Source organism: Sorex fumeus, unplaced genomic scaffold (genome assembly GCF_029834395.1).
Source record: "Sorex fumeus unplaced genomic scaffold, SorFum_2.1 ptg000009l, whole genome shotgun sequence".
In the NCBI taxonomy this organism is placed as follows: Eukaryota; Metazoa; Chordata; class Mammalia; order Eulipotyphla; family Soricidae; genus Sorex; species Sorex fumeus.
Genome location: NW_026606066.1, coordinates 4,235,780 through 4,260,999, shown reverse-complemented (window position 1 = coordinate 4,260,999; position 25,220 = coordinate 4,235,780). Strand labels below are relative to the sequence as shown.

The window sequence follows — 25,220 nt, the reverse complement described above, 5'->3', positions numbered from 1 at the left end:
AGTCTAGCCCAGATGACACCAAGAGTACTGTAGTGTTAGACAACCTCTCTGACAAGGAATTCAGGAGGGAGCTACTTAGGATGCTTAGGGAATTAAAAGAAACAATGGAAAGCAATGCCAATAGAAGACAAGAGGATCTGAAGGCAGAAATGAGGAAAATGCAATCAGAAATGTCAGACCTGAAAAATCTCGTAGGCGAATTGAAAAGCTCAGTGGAAGGCCTCAGCAACAGAGTAACAGCTGCTGAGAACAGAATCAGTGAACTCGAAGATGAAGTTCAGAGACTCTCCAGAAAAGAGCAGAAAATGGAAAAGAGACTCACTATTCGGGAACAAATGGCAAGAGAAGATCGTGACGAAGCCAAGAGGGCTAACATAAGAATTATTGGAGTCCCAGAGGGACAGGAAGAAAACCTTGATGAAGAAGAAACTGTCAAAGACATCATTGCTACAACGTTTCCAGAGCTGAAGAAAACTTGTGAGCACATTCAGGAGGCCCGAAGGGTACCAGCTAGAAGAAATCCGAATAAAAATACCCCAAGACACATTCTGATCAAAATGACCAAAACCTTAGACAGAGACAAAATTCTGAAAGTAGCAAGATCGAAGAAAGAAATCTCTTACAAAGGAGCATCCTTAAAATTCACAGCTGATTTTTCTGATGAAACCCTCATGGCCCGAAAACAGTGGTGGGACATAGTGAAAAAACTCAATGAAATAAATGCCTCCCCAAAAATACTTTTCCCAGCAAGACTTTCATTCATAATAGAAGGAACAACACACAGTTTCACGGACAAACAACAGCTCAGGAACTTCATAGACTCAAAACTCTGGTTACAAGAACAACTAAATGGGCTACTTTAAGGCAAGAAAGGCCCCTCAAATACACCAAATTTTAACAGAACAATGGGACAAAATCCCATAACAATAATCTCTCTCAATGTCAATGGGCTAAACACACCAATTAAAAGACATAGAGTGTCAGGATGGATTAGAAAATTGAACCCAACATTCTGCTGCCTGCAAGAAACGCATCTCAATAGTCAAAGCAAACACAGACTCAGAGTCAAAGGCTGGAAAACAATCCTACAGGCAAACAGCTCCCAGAAAAAAGCTGGGGTAGCCATCCTAATATCAGACCACATCGATTTCAGAGTGAGGAAGGTCATAAGAGACAGTGAAGGCCATTTCTTATTGATCAAAGGATCTGTACAACAGGAAGAACTTACAGTAATAAATGTATATGCACCTAATGAGAGACCAGCAAAGTACTTAAAACAACTACTCATAGATTTGGAAAAAGACATCAATAGCAACACAATACTGTGGGAGACTTCAACACTGCTTTGTCACCTCTTGATAGATCAACCAGACTCAAGCTTAGCAAGGACATACTTCATTTGAGGGAAACAATGGAAGAAAGGGACTTAGTAGATATATACAGGACACTTCACCCACAAAAAGCTGAATACACATTCTTCTCAAGCGTACATGGAACATTCTCCAAGATAGACCACATGCTGAGCCACAAAACATGCCTCCATAAAATTAAGAAGATAGAGATTGTATCAACAATCTTCTCAGACCATAATGCGCTGAAATTAGAAGTAAATCACACACAAAAACAGAAAACTAAATCAAACACCTGGAAATTAAACAGTGCACTATTGACTAACGAGTGGATTAGACAGGAAATCAAAGAGGAAATCAAAAGATTCCTAGAAACGAATGAAAATGAGAACACGAGTTACCAAAACTTATGGGACACAGCAAAGGCTGTGTTAAGAGGAAAGTTTATAGCTCTACAAGCATTCCTCAGGTAGGAGGAGCGAGCACACATAAGTAACCTAACCTCACAGCTTAAGAGCTTGGAGAAGGACCAAAAAAAGGAGCACAACCCGAACAGGAGAAAGGAAATAATAAAACTCAGAGCAGAGATTAATGAGATGGAAACCCAAAAAACAACCCAAAAGATCAATGAAACCAAAAGCTGGATCTTCGAGAAAATTAACAAGATCGATAAGCCTCTAGCGCAAAACTCACAAAGAAAGGGAGAGAGAAAACCCTAATAAACCGAATCAGAAATGGAAAGGGGGTCATTACAACAGAAACCACAGAAATTCAGAGGATCCTCAGGGAGTACTTTGAGAAGCTTTATGCCACGGAACATGAAAACCTCGAGGAAATGGATAAATTTCTAGACTCCTACAGACTCCCAAGGCTGAACCAAGAAGACCTGGAATACCTGAACAGACCTATACCATCAAGGAAATTGAAATGGTAATAAAAAGTCTCCCCAAGCACAAAAATCCTAGCCCGGATGGATTCACTAGTGAATTCTTCCAAATCTTTAAAGAGGACTTACTCCCAATGCTCTTTAAGCTTTTCCACGAAATTGAAATATCAAAAAACTTCCAAACAGTTTCTACGAAGCTAATATCACACTGATACCAAAAGCAGACAGAGATACCACAAAGAAAGAGAATTACAGGCCGATATCCCTGATGAACACAGATGCAAAGATCCTCAACAAACTACTAGCAAATAGAATCCAACTACTCATCAAAAAGATCATACACCATGACCAAGTAGGATTCATCCCAGGGATGCAAGGATGGTTTAACATTCGGAAATCAATCAACATAATCCATCATATCAACAAAAGAAAAGATAAAAGCATATGATTATATCAATAGATGCAGAGAAAGCATTTGACAAGATCCAGCACCCCTTTATGATGAAAACCCTAGCCAAAATGGGTATAGAGGGGACCTTCCTCAACATAATTAAAGCCATCTACCACAAGCCTACAGCAAGCATCATCCTCAATGGGGAAAAACTGAGAGCCTTCCCTCTAAGATCAGGGACGAGACAGGGATGCCCACTCTCTCCACTGCTGTTCAATATAGTACTGGAAGTACTTGCAATAGCGATTAGGCAAGAAAAAGATATTAAGGGCATTCAGGTAGGAAAGGAAGAAATCAAGCTCTCACTATTCGCAGATGATATGATACTCTACTTAGAGAACCCAATAACCTCCACCAAAAATTCTCCTAGAAACAATAGACTTATATAGTAAAGTTGCAGGTTATAAAATCTATACCCAAAAGTCCATGGCTTTCCTATACGCAAACAGTGAGAGAGAAGAAAGCAACATGAAAAAAACAATCCCATTCACAATTGTGCCCCAGAAAATCAAGCACCTAGGAATCAGCTTAACTAAGGAAGTAAAGGACCTGTACAAAGAAAACTACAAAACGCTACTTCAGGAAATAAAAGAGGACATGAGGAAATGGAAAGATATCCCCTGCTCATGGGTCGGGAGACTTAACATTGTCAAAATGGCAATACTACCGAAAGCATTTTATAAATTCAATGCAATCCCTATAAGGATACCCATGACATTCTTCAAAGAAATGGAGCAAACACTCCTGAAATTTATATGGAACAATAAGCCCCCACGAATAGCTAAAGCAATTCTTGGGAAAAAGAAAATGGGAGGAATCAACCTCCCTAACTTCAAACTGTACTACAAAGCAGTAATAATTAAAACAGCATGGTACTGGAACAAAGGCAGAACTACAGACCAATGGAACACGGTTGAATACACTGACATCTCCCCTCAATCATATGATCATCTAATCTTTGATAAAGGTGCAAGTAATGTGAAGTGGAGTAAGGAAAGCCTCTTTAATAAATTGTGTTGGCATCATTGGACAGCTACATGCAAAAAAATAGGCTCAGAACTCTGCCTAACACCATGTAAAAAAGTAAGATCAAAATGGATTAAAGACCTCAACATCAGACCAGAGACCATAAGGTACATTGAAGATAAAGTTGGCAAAACCCTCCATGACATTGAAGTTAATGGTATCTTCAAAGATGCCAAGCCACTGGCCGAGCAAGTGAAAACAGAGATAGATAAATGGGACTATCTTAAACTAAGAAGCTTCTGCACCTCCAAAGAAACAGTGACCAAAATACAAAGACAGTCTACAGAATGGGAAAGGATATTCACCGAATACACATCTGACAAGGGGTTGATATCCAGGATATACAAAATACTGGTTAAACTCCACAAGAAGAAAACATCCAACCCCATCAAAAAATGGGGCAACGAAATGAACACAATCTTTCTCAAAGAAGAAATCCGAATGGCAAAAAAGCACATGAGAAAATGCTCTAAATCATTAATCATCAGAGAGATGCAGATCAAAACCACAATGAGATACCATCTCACACCTCAGAGACTGGCCCACATTCAAAAGAACAAAAGCAACCGATGCTGGCGTGGATGTGGCGAGAAAGGGACACTCCTTCACTGTTGGTGGGAATGTCCACTGGTTCAGCCCTTCTGGAAAACAGTATGGACGATTCTCAAAAAATTAGAAATTGAGCTCCCATTTGACCCAGCAATACCACTCCTGGGAATATATCCCAGAGAGGCAAAAATGTATAGTCGAAGTGACATCTGCACTTGTTTGTTCATTGCAGCACTCTTTACAGTAGCCAGAAACTGGAAGAAACCTGAATGCCCAAGAACAGATGACTGGTTAAAGAAACTTTGGTACATCTACACAATGGAGTACTATGTAGCTGTTAGAAAAGATGAAGTCATGAAATTTACATACAAGTGGTACAATATGGAAAGTATCATGCTAAGCGAAATGAGTCAGAAAGAGAGGGATAGACATAGAAAGATTGCATTCATCTGGGGGATATAAAGTAACAAAATATGAGATTAATACCCAAGAATAGCTGAGATCAGCACCAGGAGGATTACTCCTTAACTTAGAGGCCAGCCGGGTATCCTAGAGGAAAGGGCAGTTCAGATAGAGAAGGGAGCACCAAATAAAGGATATTTGGAGGATCCTCCCAGGAGGGGAGATGCATGTCAAAAGTAGACTATGGACTGAACATGTTTGCCACTCAATGCCTCTTTTGCAGACCACAACACCCAAAAGGAGAGAGAGAACACAGGGGATTGCCCTGCCACAGAGGCGGGGGGGATGGGGGGATGGGGGTGGGAGGGATATTATCCATGGTGGTGGAAAACGGGCACTGGTGGAGGGATGGGTATCTGATCATTGTATAATTGAAACCCAAGCACAAAAAATTGTAAATCTACAACTGTAAAAAAAATAAATAAAATAAAAGGGGAAAAAAAAGCAAAAAAAAAAAAAAGAATATATGTGACCTCTAATTTGTGTTATCTTAAATTGGTGTAACCTCTACAGAAAAGTATATAGAGGTTCTTAAGAATATATAAAAATGCAAAGTCACTAGTAGGTATTTATAGTAAGATGTGAAAATTTAATTCAAAAAATATTTGCAGCATGTTTACAGCGTCATTATTCACAATAACCAATAGAATCAATCCAGTGAATAGCAACAGATTACTGAATATAAAAATGGGGTCCTTATATGCACTGTACTTTACTACTAATTAGAAATACTGAAATGTATCTACTTGAATAAAATTTATGGAATTTAAGGTGTTGATGCTAAATAGAGTAGAAAGAGAAATGAGTACAATTGCTGACTGATTTTACTTAAATATGAATTTTTTAAAAAAAGCAAAACAAAACCCAAGCCTTTTTTGAAATAAAAACAACCTCCTCCTTGTACCCCACACTCACTGCCACACACACACAAAGTACTACCACCTAGGCTCTGTGAATACTATGATGGTTTCTACTGAGAATGAGAGAGAGGTTTGAGAGGAAATGGTATAAGGGTTATATTGGAATGTTGAAAGTATATCTATACACATATTATTGGTGTTGTGATAAGCATAAATTCAATACTCTTGTAACCTAATGATAAATAAGTAAAAGAGGGGAAACTTCATCTGAAAAAATGGAGTGTTCAGTTTTGACAGAAGTAATCACTGGGCAAGGTGCTTTGTGTTACAGACATCAGTAGTATCAATGGAAGGACACAAGTGGCAAACTTTAAAATTTAAACAATCAGTATCATGAGAATAGTCCTGGTTTATGTTAATTTTTGTGTAATCCTATCTTGAAGAAAATATTATGTGTCAATTATGCTTCCAAACAACTGCAAAAAGATTGATTTCCCCATTACCATTCATCCTTGTCTGCATCACAATTGCAAAAATGTCGAATGTCCAAGCAACTCTCATCCAGGCCACATTCACATTGTTGAACGCCAGGAGGGGCACCTCCCCAGTAAGGATGCCTTTCATTGGAGCGCCCAATCCACCACGTAAATGGCGTTCCATCTGAAACATAAGAAATTTCGAAAGTCAGAGTAGAGCAGAGATGAGCCAGGAGAGGACTGTAGCACAGATGTCAGTGCCTTAAATTGTATGCACACTTACTTTAAAACTACAGATATACACATACAGCACTGTCTTTTGTTCATTCTTTATCATTCCCAACACCTTTCTTTCAGATCCCTTTCTACCTCTTCCCTTCCCTTTTCTACTCTTCCCTTGTATCTCTACTTTTTTTGTCTTTTGTTTTTGGGCTACCTACGGCAGCACTCAGGAATTACTCCTGTCTCTATGCTCAGGGATCATTCATGATGGGGCTCTGGTTACTATGTGGGGTGTCATGGATTCAACCCAGGTAAACTGTATGCAAGGCAAGGGCCCTGCCCACTGTATACTATTCTTCTACATTCATTCTTTTTCCCTTCACTTTATACATTTCTTGTTCTATTTTTCTCCTTTTCATTTCTTATACACTTGCCTTTTGATATATATTCATACATGTACAACTTTATCAAAACATTCATGCATATATAACCAAACACATACATAAGCACAGCCCATATAGAGAAATTTTCTTTGAAGCATTAATGTAGCAAGATCATTCATTAATTTTACTTTTGGGAGGATGGCACTAGAATGTGCTATTACTTTATTCCTGTTAGGTGCTCATAGGACCATATGTCATCAGGGATATAACCTTGGGTTCACAAACACAAAGCATACCCTCTAGCTGTATGGATCAACTTTCCGATCTACTAGTTATAAAGCTCAGGAAGACTTTCATTACAGTGAATAAATTAGGCCAGATTTTAGACCCCAAATAGTAGCACTGTAGCACTGTCTGCCTGCCTGCACAGCAGAGTCTGGCAAGTTCCGTATGGTGTATTCAATATGCCAAAACCTAGAAACAACAATGGGTCTCATTCCCCTGACCCTGAACGAGACTCCATTGTGGCATTTGCTAAAATCTCAGGGCTAGAACGAATGGAGACGTTACTGGTGCCAGCTCAAGGAAATCAATGAACAACAGGATGGCAGTGATACAGTGATACAGTGAATAAGGATGTATTTAAAATGATAGCTGTCAATAGATATATTATAGATAATGAATAAATAATGAGTGATGATGGTGTTTGCCCTAAGCCCTCAATGGAAATTGTTATTTATTACCATCCATCATAAAACATATGCTTCTATTTATATGATTTGCATTTCAAAAATAAAATAATTATTAGGGAAATTCTTTTTATGTGTTACCATTTTAAAGTAGAATAGTATTTATCTGCAGATGCGCTAGGTCAGAATTTTGCCTCATCAGGATTAAATTCTGTATGCAACCCATCTTTATAAACATCACTGTATTACTGGCATCCCATTGTTCATCAATTTCCTTGAGCAGGCACCAGTAACATCTCCATTCATTCTAGCCCTGAGATTTTAGCAAATGCCATATTGTAAACATAGAATTCACCAATTACACATGTACACAAATAGCAATGATATTTTCTAAATTTCTATCACTGCTAGTAACCTCATGTAAGTCATTAAAGCAATCCAGACCAAAAAAAGTATATTAATTGGTAAATTCCAAGAATCTATAGGTCATGAGTAAGAGATAAGGAAAATGCTAGGGAAAGCAGAAGTACATTAAGGGTGCTGATTCAAAGAGCAGACATTTTGAGTGAATATGTTAACTCTAAACACAACTTTTCATTGCCTAAAATGTATTAATCCTTTTATCTTTTAAGCTAGCCATGTAGAAACATCTGTTAACTGCTCTTCTTTTTATTTTATAAAAGTAACCCTAAATAGCAAGAATATATATTCTTTAATATCAAGCAACTACAGATTATTGAATACGAATTAAAATAATTTATTTTATTTTAAAATCATTTTTATCACAAACATATTTAAGTGGTCTAAAGGTTTAATGAATTTATTTAGAGAATATAATACTTTCATAATTAAGGCATGCTCAGATACATCGTCCTAATTTGTAAGACAAATGTATATTTGAGTAAATTTGACAAGATTGTCCTTGGGTTTAAGTAAAGATAATTAATATTTTTAATCTCACTTCTTCCATCGCACCTCTAGAATTTTACACAAAATCTAGAGTTCAGATCACTTAGTGGAGTTCAATGCCACTGTGGGCTATTTTGCTCTATGAGATACACTAAATTGTAGATATACTATAGTATCAATCATTCTTTATATACATGTAGATTTAATTTTGCAAAAATATTCTCTGTAGATCTTCAGATGCCTATGTTGTCTTTTAGCAATTTTACTAATTCAGTTTCTCAGTGCCTATTAGTTCCAATAATTGTCTAATACTTTGCTTTGCTTAAAATTTATTAGTGTTTAGTACAGAGAGTCTGGGCGCTCTCTTCATTTATGGTAATTCATTTACAGCTGGAAAAATTTTTTGAACTCATTGTCAATAAACAAAGACACAATAAAGAGAAATATTAAAATATGAAACACAAATACACATATTAAGAATGACAGTGGGAGGGTTATTACTAAAATATCTTCTCAGAGCTGCCATCTTTGTGTTTTCCTCTCTTTGGAGTAGCATACCCAAAGGGCTTGCACAATAGCCTGATTTTATAGTACAAATGATGCAGTTGCAAAGATACGCTATACACTTATGCAATTTTTTATCACTAAAGAAATTATGCTTTTGTCTAAAATCTCTTTCAAAAGTGAAAGAATAAAGCATAATTATAAATCATTTTAAAATATACATTTGCCTAAAACAACAAGTCTCACAATGGAGACATTACTGGTGCCCGCTCGAGCAAATTGATGAACAACTGGAGGACAGTGCTACAGTGCATTTGTCTAACTATTATCTGAGGATTTATGCTACCCGTGCATTTTTATAGATACTTGTAATAAATCAAAGTAAAACAAAATGAACAAATACAGCAAAATCTCAAAAAAAACCACATGTAATTATAAGAAATAGGCAATGCTAATGGTAATAAATAATTTAATTTATAGGAAGGGATAAATACTAAGAAAACAAAACTGTTGGTAAAGTTAATTAGGTTTATGTGAATTTGGGTCTGTGATAATTTTAAACAAGTGGTAGTGGTGTAACTTGATGAAAAGATACCCCCTTACAAAATGGTTAAAAGCAAAAAGAAAGAAATATCTTGAAGAAAGAAATATGGAAGATATGCACAAAAGCATAGTAACCCAAAGAAATGGTCAATGTGAATTTATGAATAATCAGGATATTTCCTAAAATTTATTTCCTGAGACCGATTCTTTAAGCTGTAACTTAAAAAAAATCTCAAGAGGGTCTTACAAAGGTTTAACCAAAATAAAAAAGAAGCAACATAAACGAAATAAACAAAATCGAATTTATGTACTTAACAGGCTCTTGGTTTCAACTATAAAAATATATTTGTAAAATATCAGATGCCACAGAATCATGATAATTAGAGAAGCAAGATTTATTTTTATTTATTTAGACTTTTGGGGTCACGCCTGGCAATGTTCAGCGGTTACTCCTGGCTCTACACTCCGGAATTACTCCTGGCAGTGCTTGAGGGATGATATGGGATGCTGGGAGTTGAACCTGGGTTGGCTGTCTGCAAGGCAAAGGCCCTACCCACTATACTATAACTCAGGCCCCTGGAGAAGCAAGTTTTAAATCAATGAAACAAACCACGTTGCAGAACAGTTTTGATCAGCAGTTCTGGCTCACTGCTTTAAAATATCTCATATGAAGAGATTTACTCAATGAAGCTGATATACTGCTGATATCAAGGACTCCTACCTCTCTCTAAGAATACCAGCCCAGTAGGCCTTGGGTCCCTAAGAGTACTGTTTGTGGTCCTGTAACCTTAAAAGGAACACTTGATGTAGTCCTTTTTTTCCCAGCGCTCAACAAACAGTCAGAAATTCACAGAAAAAATTAGATTGTAAAAGCATAAATCACATGCATGTGTTTCAGCTGAAGGGAAACTGGGGAATGTATTCTGACCTGAAAATGGAGGCAAAATTCAAAATATGTATTTTCAGTAACAGAAATGCTACTCAACACATGCAAGTATGCAAGGACTAAAATCAAATATACTATCTTGGTACATCATCACAACCATGGAGAGAAATGAAGGGAAGGAAAATAAATGATGTCTAGATAAAGAATATGATATTCATTTGGTAGAAATAGTGAGGCCCAACAGATATGCTCAAAAATAACAATAGCAAAGTATAGGCATAAGAGATAACAAACCCTTGGTCTTTGGTTACAAAACTAAAATTACCAAGCCATGGATGGTGGATGGGGATGGGAAGGGAGAAAGAGATGAACTAATAGTAGTAGACACACAGTTATGGACAGTCTGGGGCATTTTATTGGTGGTAAAGGTATAGTAACTTTTTTGATCAAAACCAAAAAAAGCTGGCCTGCTGTAACCATGATGGACAGATGGGAATATAGCATATATCCACTACAGAGCTAAACAAGCAATTTCGGTTAATAGATTAGTACTTAAAATATCTGAACTCTATTATATAATTGGGTCATTAATCCAAATATTTAGCTATTATTGATAAGCAAAGCTTTTGAAATATGTTTGCATGATAAAGATGACATAGTAAGAGAAAGAGTTGTATCCACAATCAGGTTACTTCACAAGCACTTTTGGAAAGGAAAGCTTATCCTCCTTTGATGTAAGAAATTTGAGCTCCACCATCAATTTCATTTTAGATATCTCAGAAAAGTATTATCAGTGTGCAAAATTTATGTAAGTTCAAATCGAGAAGTTCTGTTTGTAAGAAATTGTTCCTAGGACTAAAAATGTAGTCTACAAATGCCACCAATGGGACATTCATATAGTATAAACAGGGAAAATGTCTCAAAGAAAAATCCATACTAAGCTTATAGAAGCATAAAACTAAAGTTCATGACTTTTTTAAATTGTTATATTCTTTATGCAAGACATGTAGCTGAAATTATGAAATTGGAGAATCTTATAAAGCTTTGGCTTAATCACTATGAATTGATGAATGAAATTTAATCTGGATATTGCTCCTTAATTTATGCAAATAAAATCTTGACAACCTGGGAAACAGTAGGCACAGCCACCTCTCAGTGACAACTACCATTTCAGCCAAGATAATTTGACCTGTTCTTACTCTTATGAATGGTCCAAGCATAATTCCAAACAGCAGAATGGAACTAGAAGTTCTGTAAATATTTGTACACGGTGGTACCATGTTGAGCTGATTTGTCATTGTTATTGGGCTTTGTTTTATCTCTAAATTTAGAAGTAGTATGCTTACAGCTTCAGATTCTGCAACATATAATACGCCAAAGAAAATATTTTAGCTCTCAAAAAGAGTTTAATGTTCATTTTACAGCTTCAAACTTGTCTACTTGATCAGAAAACACACATAATAGTGGGTTCTTAGGAAAAGTATTCAGCCCTGTCCCAAGAATTAATGCAGTTTACTTGTTTTGCTCCATGGAGCGCTGGCAGAGATGACGGTATTTCATTGATCTGTCAGTTTGAGCCCCAAAGTCTATATGTGAAGTAACCATACTCACTACAGCTGGAGCGGAGATAGCATTGCATAAAAGTATTGAATTCTGCATGCCAATAAGTTCTGAAAAGTGACTTTACATCATCATTATGAAATAAAAAACCTAATTACAAATTAGATATAAGTCACATAAACCTGTTTTTTTTTGCCTATCTTGGTCCTTTCAAACATGGGGTTTAGCACTGTATGTAATTTAGAGAGCAGTGTTCCTTATGGTGATAACTTTCTAATCTTGTGTCACATTTCTAGTCTCAATGTTTCCCATAGATATTCTGTGAGAAATTCTACATAGAATTTAGGAGTGTCTATCTCATGACAATCATCTGATTGTCAATTATCACAGTTTACACAAATAGCATGGTGTAATAATTGAAATAAATACATATAGAGTGATATGAATGATTTATAATATTATAAAGTAATCTAATGATAATTATACATTTATTTCAATATAGCAATATAACTCATTCAGTTATTTAGTCAAACAATGTCTTTAGCTGTATTCTTTTTTATTGAGATATTTAACAAATGGTTCTATGAAGAAAGTATAGGCTGGTAAGAGAAACAAAGAAACTATCTGATTTTCATTACAGGATTGTTAGGAAGCAACTGTATGGAAAATGAGATTTCTATGTATAATAATGATAATTATTCCATTATCTATAATTACACATGTATGCTTAAATATGAAAGGATAAAAATGCCACTGAAGGTGCAGATGCAAACAATTCCCTTCAGTTTCACCAAATAGAAAGTATCTTTTTTCAAGATAAAAAATATATAAATCATCAAAACATTGACTTATGAAAGAAGATTATAATACTCACTGAAAGTATTTTATGTACTCTTTCATTCTGGATACAATATAATTTCTGGAGAAATGTTTAGTCAGAAAGAAAAACAAGCTCATCCATATCAGAGAATAATGGTAGACATTCATCAAAGTCAATCTTGCTCTTACTGCTTGCTGGTCAGGATCATTAAATCAGAACATATGTCTAATAGTGTGATTAAGAGCTAGTCAATGACATTAGAAATTAACATTTTTATGATGCTTTCAATGTTCTCTTCTCCCTGCCTATTAATTGAAGTGAGCCCCAAAGAGGGGGTTGCATAAAAGATTAATGATAAAACCCCTTAAAATAAATGATAAAAGTCACTTTTTTGTCATTTAGTTTTTGTTTGTTTGTTTTGGCTTGGGGGACATAGGCAGTATTGTTCAGGGCTTATTCCTGGCTCTATGCTCAGAAATCACTACTGGTGTGCTCAATGAACCATATGGAATGGGGTGGGGGGGAGGTTGAACCTGGGTTGGCCATGTGCAAGGCAAGTGCCCTACCCACTGTACTATTACTCGAGGCCCAATAGGGTCATTTAAAGCTAGATTATACAAACCTCTCCAGAACATACAAAAAGGATATCTTATAGGTAGGAAAGGAGGTAGATAAGAACTAACACATCGTTTTTGTGTTGTTTCAGATTTGGTGTTGAATATGATACATTTGCTTTTCAATCATATCTTTTATCTAAATAAATTTAATGGAGAATTCTGATATTGCAAAAAGTCTCTCAACAATTTGAGGAGTAAGTTTGTCTCAAGTTTTTGGGACCTGAAACTTCATGGTTCATTTCCTGAACACCATCACCTCAAAGACTCACATATTCTTTTTCTTTTTGATGTGCAAAAAATAGTTCAAATGAATGTTGCAGCTGACGATAACAGTTTGAGAAAACAGAGTGGAGTATCTAACTCCACAACAAATAGAACTATGACAAGTAAGAAAAAAAATATTGTATTAAACAACAGATTTTTGATGCAGACATATTTATAATTATAGCATAATGTGACCTATATGTGTTAGTGGTGCTAAAATAATAAAGCTCATTTTAGAAATTTAAATGACTAATATCTGGACACAGAAATAAAATATGATAATTATAAAAATAAATGACTCCTGGATGCTAAAGATAATCTGTGTATTTATTAAAAACAAAATAAAACATAAATCCTATCTTTACTAGCTACTTAAAAGGTTCCATGAAAATACTTCTTGGCTATAAGAAAAGAAGAAATCAAGAAATGTCTTGCTAATTGGATGGATCTGGAGAGTATGATGCTGAATGAAGTTAGTCAGAAGGAGATGGACAGACATAGAATGGTCTCTCATGTGGCATGTAAAGAAACAAAGTAGAGAAATAACAATGCAAAGGCAACAAAAAAGTAGAATCAGTCTTCAGTAAGAACCAGTATTTAGTAATAAGTTTACTACTAGAGAGGGAGATATCGAAGGGAATCAGCTGGTGGATGGGACACATTGGGACAATGATGGAGGAAAATGAACCCTCTGGCGGAAGGTGCTGATGAAATTTTATGAATAAAATACTACCATTAACAGTATTATAAACCTTGATTCTCAAAATAAATAAATAAAGATAAATTTTAAAAATAAATAAATAAAATGTTCCATACTGATTTACATACTTATAAAAATCCAATAAATTCAATCTCCTAAAAGAAACCATGAGGTGAATTATCCTATCCTTTTTTATAGATTAAAAAACAAAAGAACTAGAGTTTAGATTACTTGTCCAAGGTAACCAATATAGAAATGATAGATGCTAGCCAAAGTAATAATGATACAACAATAGGCAATTACAACCAACTCGAAAGCAACATCTTTGCTGGCACTGCTGCTTCATATCCAAAAAGTTAGTCTTATTCAGGAAAATGGAACTTCTAGTAGACATACCCACTAATTAAAATCTTATAGTAATAGTATTCCATTATATGAATAACTCCAAGCTTCTTGCTATATCCAGATATCCATTAGGTTGAGTTCCTGCGTACTCCTCTGTCTTCTTTCATTTCCTACTCTAGCCCATACATCACTCTCTAGCTGTATTGACTTGACCACAGTTCTCTGTTCATGGTCTTTTATGTTTGTTGCTCTCTTCCTGAATTCCCCTTGTAATGGGATTTAACAGTGGCTGATTATGATGTATCACTAGATCCTGCAGTTAAATCTCACCATCTCCCTCACTGAACCTATATAAAGTACTCAAGAATTACTCCACTGTTTTCTTAGGAACATGCACTACAAACTAAAAATCTTACTTTGGTTTCACTTTTTTATTTTATAAGGTCGTTCACAATATTTGATTACATTTAAAATTCAAACAACAATTCCACCACCATTTTACCTTCCCACTACTATATTTGGAATGTTTCCATCCCAAATCCCAATTCCTGTCCCAAAGCAGAACCAAAATAATAAATTTTGTATTGTTTGTCATGAAAAACCACCGAAAGTACTACAAAAAAAAATCCATAGAGGAAAGAGTGTGAAAATTGTTCTATTTTTACAGGGGCCATTTAATAATAAACTTCACAAGTCTCAAACTTTACTTTGATTTTTTTAATGTGTATGTTTATCATGTATCTCATCTAACTCCTCCCATAGGAGCTAGAGTAAAAGACTTTTAAAAACTTGTTAATTATTGTATCTCCAGCATATAGAATGTACTAGAATAGACATTCGTTGAACTTAAAAAGTGACAAAATTCCAAGAAAAATAAACAAAAATGATGAGTATAGGACTTTTCACATACAACATGGAAAGAACTTGCTTGAGAAACATAAGTAATTACAATACCTTTAGTCTATCGACACATTCATCTTTGGTGTTATATGCTATTATCAGAGACAGCAACATTTTTGTAACTTTAGTGTGAGTACAAGAGGATGACATGTATCAGACCTTGAAAAAGGCTTATTATTAATGTTGCATCAAAGAAAATTTCCATGAATTATACTGTTCACTGATCAGTCCACTTGTGTATGCAAGAAAGCAACATAAAATATCTATAATGAACAATCATCCAGTTATATCCACACAAAACTAGACTGGAGCATTTTGACTAATGCCCTCATAATGAAATCAATGGCGACACACAAAAGTATCTTGGAACTTGCTGCAGAGAAGCCTCCAGAATTTGTGCCAGGCTGATTTCACTGGGGTACCTCAGAATGGAGCAGTTATTGTCCCTCTACCTGTCCCCTATCAATCTCAATGGCCGCCATCTTCCAGAACCCAATGAAAAACCCAGGTACTCAGGATTAGTGACAAGAAACTGCAGGCCTCATGGGATAGGGGATGGGCCAGCCTTTCCCATATCCCTCCTCCCCTGGGACCCTGGAGGTTATGCCCACGAGTTGCCTCTGGGGACTACTTAAGCTCATTAACGGCCATGATCCAGAGACACACAAAAGAATCTCAAATCTGAGCAGCTCACTGAAGAGATTTCTCTGGACCCTAATTCTCTAAAATTTTAGATTTCTAGAAGCACGCAGGGCTGGAGTGATAGCACAGAGGGTAGGGCATTTTTCTTTCACCCAGCCAACATGGCCAACCGGAGTTCGATTCCTCTGCCCCTCTCTGAGAGCCTGGCAAGCTACCGAGAGTAACTTGCCTGCACTGCAAAACCTGGCAAGCTACCTGTGATGTATTTGATATGCCAAATACAGTAACAAGTCTCACAATGTTACTGGGTCCACTCGAGCAAATTGATGAACAACGGAGGACAGTGACAGTGACAGAAGCACGCAGCCTCTCTTGTGGACATATGACATCCTATGTTATTCATTGTGGGTTACACAAATAAATTATCTAGCACCTGCCTGTTTGGCAGGTTTGAGTGGTGGTGAGAAATTCAAAATAATGGTGATGGGATGGTGTGATGGTACTGGGACTGGTGTAAAAGTATTGAATGTAATCTCTTATTGTGAACAACTTTAGGAAAACAAGACATTTTTAAAAATTAAAAAAAAATTAAAAAATTGTTTATTCACACACACAAATGTTATTGATGGGGGATGTGGTATGCAGAGAGACAATCCAGGGGTTAAGAGGCCTGCCTTCCACATGGCTAACATAGGTTCAATCCAGGCACCCCATATAATCCCTGAGCTCCCCATGAATGATCTGTGAGTGCAGAACAAGGACTGAGCCCAGAGCACCACCGGATGTGGGCCCATAATAAACAGGTGTGAAAAAAACATTTAATGTAAAGTTGAAATTAAAACAATTTAAAGTACATTTTAATCTTGACTTAATTTTATTTGGACTCTCATGATTTTGGACCACAATTTGCAGAACTCGAGACTTGCTCTGACCTCTAGACTCAGCTATCACCAGTATTGGGATTATCAAAGAAACTACATGTGGTGCCTGGGTTTGAGCCAGGTTTGGCTGCCAGCTAGGCATGCACCTTAACTCCTGTACTGTCTCTCCAGCCCTGGAGTAAATTTTAAAGACAATATGAAAATTGAGGTGGAGAAAAACACAAAAATAGAAAGTATAGGTAAAGAAGAAAATTCTAATGTCACTGCTATTTTGAATCCCCTTGAAATTTTTGTTTGTCAGTAAAATAAATATCATTAGCATTAAAAACTATCTTCCTATAATCATTTTCATTCAACTCTCTCAAAACTCTGAAGACTTTTATCCTCATTTTAGAATCAAATTGAGACTATCCCAAGATTAATAAATTCCCCAACATTTCACATAGGTAGACAAACTTAGATTTTATGTCTCAAAGCACCAAATGTAACTTCAGTTTAACATATGAAACATAACTCTATGACACTGAATTTTAGGTTTTTACAGTAATTGGTCTGGAGTTAAAGCACATCCAAAACAGTGATTTTATTGAGTAGTACTTAGATTGTATTAGAGATAGTTATCGACTTTGTTTCCCAACAATATACATAGCAAGTATGTAAACAAATAAACAAAAAACACTAAAAAAAATACTATTCCTAGAAACAAGTACAACCAAACATGTCTATTTCCCTGAACTTTAGGCAATAGCTAACTAATGAGTAACAGCCTAACTCTATAGTGATCAACTCATTTTTCTTCCTAGAAACCTTAGATCCATATTTTACAGTGTATAGTTTGACCACATTGTATTCAATCAATGGTTTTGCCTGACCGTTGTCACTGTTGTTCCAAATTTCCCAACGGGATCGGATGACCATCTCCTTCATGCAAAATTCTACTTCACGGAGCGGGGAGAAAGGGCTTCAAAGTTTAAGAAGAGAACTACCAGAGCGACCACCAACTGGGAGCTCTTTGGTACTACTGTGGAAACATAGGAAGATGCCATCGTTGACAACATTGATGAAGAATACGATCGACTGGTTCAGCACCTCCATGATTGTGCGAAGAATGCTGAGAGAGATAGCCACAAAAAGATGCCTATCTTCAAAAACTCTCAAGCTCATTTGCAAACATGGTTTGGCACAAGCCTCAGGAAACTGCAAGCGAACATCTGAGCTCGAAAAGCACTGCAGAGAAGCGATAAAGAAAGACCTCAAAGAGAGAAGAGCAGCAGTGCTGGCAGATGGGGCAGAAGCCGGGAAAAGCATCCACAATGCCTGTCTGTCCTTTGAAAACTACAAGACCAAGATGACTGCTCTCTGATGTCCTGATGGATCTATCACATCTTCCAGAAGGGCAATGGAGAAGATTATCCACGACTTCTACTAGGCTCTTCATATGCTACCTGTTTGAATGCAAGGTTCTGTTCCAACGGAAAACCAGTAGGACCAAACCCTGCTCGTTTTCCATTGGGACAGAACGTTGCATTCAAACAGGTAGCATGTGAAGAGTCAAGCCAATATATTGATGGGTACTGGGGGCAGATTCATTAGGTGTTTGGGTCTGACCTTGTCTGGACCAGGTGCTGTGCACTTCTTTAACAATGAAATGGTGTTTCAGATAACGGAAGTGAGATCGTTGGGAACAACATATCCATCCTGTGGAATTTGGTTATGTGGGCAGTTGAACGTGGATATCGAAGATATCTGAGTAGAAGTCGTGGATAACCTTCTCCATTGCCCTTCTGGAAGATGTGATAGATCCATCAGGACCTTGGAGAGCAGTCATCTTGATCTTGTAGTTAGCAAAAGACAGGCAGGAGTTGCTTCTGCCACATCGGGTGACACTGCAGCTCTTCTCTCTTTGAGGTCTTCCTTTATTGCTTCTCTGCATAGCTTTCTGCACTCAGATGTTAGCTTGTGATTGCCTGAGGCTCACACCAAACCATGTTGGTGAGTGAGCTTCCAGAGACAGGCTTCTTTCTGTGTCTTTCTCACTCTCAGCATTCCTCGCACAATCATGGAGGTGCTGAATCAGTTTATTGTATTCCTCATTGATGTTGTAAATGACAGCATCTTCCTGTATTGCCGCAATAGTGCCAAAGAGCTCCCAGTTGGTGGTCGTTCTGGAAGTTCTCTTCTTAAACTTTGCAGCCTTTTCTCCCTGCTTTGTGAAGTAGAATTTCTCATGAAGGGGACAGTGGTCTGATCCCGTTTGGAATTTTGGGACAACAGCAACATTGGTCAAGCAAAACCATCAATTGAATATGATGTGGTCAATTTCATTGTGGAACTGTCCACCAGGAGACTCCCATGTCCAACATTAGGTTCAGTTTTCTGGAACTGTGAGTTACATTGGATGGTCTTGATCACCCTGATGAACTCTGACAGTCTCTCACCCTGTTTGTTCCCTAAGTCATGAGTCCCGATGTGGAGTTCGTTGGGTGAGTCCTGATGTGGAGTTCTTTGGGTGACCTTCTTGGTCCTATCTTGGCATTAAAATCACCGACAATGACCTTGTAGAAGGTGTGGTCTTCTTTATAGAACTTCTCCAACACCATGTAGAACTCCCCAATTTCTTTTTTATTGTTGTTGGGTGTTGATGCATAGATGATGAAGATAGAAACAGCTGGCAATGAGCCACATCAATTCAAACGTAAGTGTCCAATTCAGGTTGTAAGGCATTAGAACGAATCAATGCTCATGGCCAAATTCGTGTTGATGAGGACACCGCCACCACTGACACCTCTACTGTCTCAGGTTCCAAGGAACAGTTCTTCTCCAGGGTCAAAATGGTGTGATGTGATCAATGCCTTTTCGCCTCGGTCAGACCAATAATGTCATATTTGATCTCCTGTGCTTGCATCATCAGGTCCTTAATGGATGTTTCCGATGACAGCATACATGCATTAAAAGTGCATACAATCATTTTAGTTCTTCATTTTGACAGCCTAGTTCAGCCCTGAGATATTATCAGACTCTCCTTGCTTGCCCTTCCTAATGCTGCTGTACTAGGGGCTTTTTCAGGGTCAGGGGAATGAGGCCCACTATTGTTACTGGTTTTGGCATATCAAATACACCATGGGTAGCTTGCCAGACTCTGCCATGTGGGTGGCATGTTGGTTCTTTCTTCGCTGGTTGGGAATGTTGCCACTTCCTCACCATGATGTGATGAACCATCTAGGTCAGTGAACCTTCCTACTCCTCACTTATCTACAATAGCTGGCCCCTTCCCTATTCCTCACTTATCTACAGTAGCTGGTCCTCTCCCTACTGCTGCATTTAAGAAAATAAATTATCAGAGAAAGAGACCAATGAAATGCATAGAAAATTTAAGTTTAAGATGTAACAGATAACAAAAGGCCAGCGAACTATTTGTTAGTAAATTTCTGTTTTGGTAAAATGTAAATTTTGATAGTATATACACAGTGCTTTTAATTTGATCATGAAATATCTTGATTGAATTGGAAATTGTATTTCTCACATTAATTTATTCCTCCATTCTTAATTTAAGTTTCTGTTTTTATTTTATTATTATTATTATTATTATTATTATTATTTTGCTTTTTGGGTCACACCTAGCAATGCACAGGGGTTACTCCTGGCTCTGCACTCAGGAATTACTCCTGGCGGTGCTCAGAGGATCACATGGGATGCTGGGAATCAAATCCATGTCAGCCGCAAGCAAGGCAAACGCCCTACCCGCTATGCTATCTCTCCAGCCCCTCAAGTTTCTGTTTTTAAATGTAATTTACAAATTCACAAACTCCATTTCATACTTTGAAAAGGGAGGTCCAGTCCAAGTTCTCTTAAATTTCTTCTACTTTGATATTTTTAAAAATTTTATAAAGATTTTCTTCCTATGTTAAAGATTTCTCTCATATTCACCTTTCATTTATTCTGATGATTAGATGAAGCTATTCTTCTTTCCATTTCATTGTGTGTTCTATTAGTTCCTTCACGCATCTACCCACTTAGCTTCTTTACACACTCTTCCTACTACCATACATTTTTTTGTGGGTATAGAACCAGGGGGCTGGAACGATAGCACAGCGGGTAAGGCGTTTACCTTACACGCAGCCAACCCGGCCAACCCAGGTTCGATTCCTCTGCCCCTCTCGGAGAGCCCGGCAAGCTACTGAGAGTATCTCGCCCGCACAGCAAAGCCTGGCAAGCTCCCTGTGATGTATTTGATATGCCAAACACAGTAATAAGTCTCACAATGTTACTGGGACCTCTCGAGCAAATCGATGAACAACGGGAGGACTGTGACCGTGATAGAACCAGGAGAGATTCAGGGGGTTCTTAGTAATACATGTAAGATACTTCATATATCATACACATATCTAGGCTTGGGGTGATGTTCCAGAGGACTAGAAGACATGCTTTGCTTATTAACAATATTTTGGGTTCAATTCCAAATATAGTCTATTCCCCTTGAGGATAGCGCTGTGCTCAGTACAATTCTGTTTGGGGAGTAGCAAAAATGGACACAAAAGCAAATGAACAAAACTGATGAATATCTAAAACATCTGTCATTTGATATTTTCTATTACTTTCTTTAAAAATCTGAAAAACATTCATTATCCATTATTTTATACCTATATATATAAAATATATACATATTCTTCAGCAAGTCCTAATATTTTATTAAATAAAACAGTCAACAATTCAGTAGTATGTGTTAAATAATGTGATAAAGGAATAAATATTGCATTGCTCACCAAAATGCTTTGTGACCATTCATGTTAATAAAACTGCCTTTATGTCTTTGTTATCATATATACATATGATGACAAATTCATTATGGCTTATATATAGCCCAAGTCTTCCAACAACATTGTGAATTCCTTCTCACGAGTGCATATTTTGTGGGGATTTTTGTTTTTGTTGTTGAACAACATGTAACAGAAGGTGAGAATGCTTATATAATGAATATTTATAGGAATGAATATTTACTATAGTTTGATCAATATAAATTCATTGCAAATTTAAGAACTGTAAAAATAAACACACACACATGCACACACACCCTGTGTCTCCCCCCTACCACACACATACCACTCCCCTTCATGTTTTTTCTTTTCTGAATGATCTTCCTTCTTTACTGGATCTATCTTGTGCCACCCTTAATATTCTCTCTACTTTTTTGTCTTTCTCTGTCTCTTTCCTAATTTTAATATGCCTTCAGCCTTAATTATCCTCCATTATTTACTTCACTTTCCACCAAATTTTTCATTCTCTTTTTTCCTCTTCTTGTCATCCCCTTTTAATCCGGTTTCAATAATGTCTTGTTATATTTTAAAGGATAGAAACATAAAGTAGATGAAAGAAAAATGCTCTAAAATGTGTGAAATATTATATAAATGGTAATTTAAAAGGGCTGGAGCAATAGCACAGCAGTAGGGCATTTGCTTTGCATGCAGTCAGCCCAGTTGAGCCGGGTTTGATTCCTGCGCCCCTCTTGGAGGCTACTGAGAGTATCTCGCCTGCTCGACAAAACCTGACAAGCTAGCCATTACGTATTCAATATGCCAAACACAGTAACAACAAGTCTCAAAATGGAGATGTTCCTGGGCCCCCTCGAGCAAATAGATGAACAACAGGAGGACAGTGACAGTGATCATGTGATGGTAACAAAAATTAATTAAAAAATTAAGAGCTAGAATACTCATTCCCTAAATACTTATATGAATCAAATTTCTCTTCAAATTAGTTATAATCGGTAACCAAATTCATCTAGGAGAGCATGATAGAGACAAAGAAAGTTTGTTACTCATAGTCCAAATGAGCAAACACATATCGCCCATTTATTTCTGTACTTGATTCATAACTGATGACTGTAAGTCTTCTATTCATTAGAGACTGAACAAGGCATAGACAGAGAGTTGATGGGGCCCACAGATCACACCCATTAGGAAGTGCTGGAAACAGTACAAGCCGACAACAATAGAAGAATGGGCACAGAGCAGCTCTCCTAATGAATAAAATATGAAGAACTTTGCAATTACACAGACCAGAGAGAAGTGGCCAGAGGATCATCAGCATAATGATAGCAATAAAAATAGGATTTCATGCCTGTATCTCCTATTTCACATCCCTAAAACTAAGTAATATTTATTATCCACTCTTCTGTTTATGGTTATATGCACAGTACATAGGAAAAAAAAAATAAAACAAGGCTACGTGTTTTCTGCCTTCAAGGATTTTCTGTCCTGTGATGACCAAGAAAGGTCATTTAATTATCGTAAAAGACATTCTACGATCTGAAAATTTATACAAGTGGTAATTCTTGTTTCTGAGAAGTAGTACACCAATTAATGGTGTGCTTTAATTTTGTTAAGATAAAATGATCAGATAAAACAACTAATTAAGAATGTGCAAGCAATTTCGTAAATAAAATAATAAAAACATTGACTAGTGTTTAGTAGGACTTGTGATGCAGTAGTTGTTTTCACATCATAAAAGGCAGAAAGTTAATAATGAGATTACTAGAATTTGAGGCAAAGATAATTAGCAATCATTGTATAGTCTGCATAATTAGACACTCGGTGATTCTTTAAATAGCAAATGAATAGATAAATACACATGTGTTTACAGATATGTTTGTCTACATACACATGCAGTGTCTATTGAATATCATAAAGCACTGTCCCAATTTAAAAGAAGTATCAATACAAATATTCTTATTTTAATTTAAATCTTACAAAATTGCCTCCAGATTATTTTACCTAAAATTTGAGGCAGTATCATTGTAAAAAATTGCTCACAGATATACATATGTTTTTTTTCTTTAGACAACAAAGTGCATGTCTTTATTCTCTAAGTCATTTTGTGCTATCTCAAGGAAAAACTAAGTGACTGGAATATAATATGATATACTACATATAGCACTCAACACCAATGCTGGCAAACCTATTCCTTGTCTCCCATCAGGATACAGCATTAACAGAGGTTGCCTTCTAGGATCTCAGTCAATAAGAACAAGTTGATTAAGGGGTCTTTCACTTGAAACAGGACAGATAATGCGATGTTGGCTAGTCTTAGAAGTTCAGAATCAGAGAAATGAGCACATTACCAAGGGGTGGGGGTAATGTTGAGAGGAACTTATGAGGGTTAACAGGTTTCTAGGTCAGTGCAATTCAAGTAAGACCTAAAATACAAAATTTATTAATGGTGATATGGGAAAAATACTATCAAATTAGATACCACCACTATACTTTTTATTATATTGGCATTGTGAATAGTCATTATTGTATTTCATCAAATGTCAGTTGCTACAAGTAATAAGTTGAGTAATTTCTTTATGTATCATTAGAAAAGGAAAAAAAAAACCTCAAAAAACAAGCACTACCCATCCTAAAAAAATAAGCCCTTTATTGTAAGATTCATTTTAATTTTAGAGATTTTAAAAATATAAAAATGAATTAGTTTTGACTAAACTTACATATACAGTCAGGATTCCCATGATTAATCACATTTGTAACGAATGATATTTATTTTTCTTGTCCATAAAAAAATTGCTTAGAGCTATAGCACAGCGGGTAGGGAGTTTGCCTTGCATGTGGCTCACCTGGGTTTGATCCCCAGCATCCGATATGGTACGCCGAGCACCACCAGGAGTAATTCCTGAGTGCATGAGGCAGGAATAACCCCTGTGTAATGCTGGGTGTGACCCAAAAAGCAAACAAACAAACAAACAAACAGAAAAACCCCAAAATTGCTTAGTGTTCATTTTTCTATTTGTTTTATGAACATATTACAAGAAAAATTATTCCAATAAGAAACACTAACATAAAGTTCACCAACTTCTAACAGTATTTTATGAACTTTAAGTACTGTTTTACTGTTATATATGAATATATATTACATATAAGCACTTATAAAATATTTGAACATTTAAGTTCTCAAATAAGAAATAAATATGCATACAGTGATTTCAGATGAAGACCTCCAAATTCTCTTACAAACTTTAAGTTTAAAGGGATTAAGAGTTCTATAACCAGTAGGGCAGGATGAAAGCAAAACTAGTAAGCTTCACAAGAGAAATGCTAAATGGTTATGTCTGATCATTTCTGGCTTGTGATTTCACGTAAAACCTTTGCTAATTATATCCTGGAAACGTATCATGATCTCTGATGAAATATCAAAGAAGAGTGGAAGCCTACTCAGAAGGCTATGAATGCTTTTTCAGTTTGGGTTTTGACACAATACAACAAAAAGCTAAGATTACAAATTAAATTACAAATTATCATTT

The 25,220-nt window shown here is 36.5% G+C and overlaps 1 protein-coding gene across 1 annotated transcript in view; it reads right to left on the bottom strand.

The window, feature by feature from the left end:
- Window positions 1–25,220, bottom strand: part of CNTNAP5 (contactin associated protein family member 5) — a 973,836-nt gene that overhangs the window by 196,519 nt on the left and 752,097 nt on the right. The window contains exon 14 of the mRNA XM_056110141.1: window positions 6,087–6,243. Coding sequence (XP_055966116.1) covers window positions 6,087–6,243 — 157 coding nt within the window. The remainder of the gene's footprint in view (window positions 1–6,086; window positions 6,244–25,220) is intronic.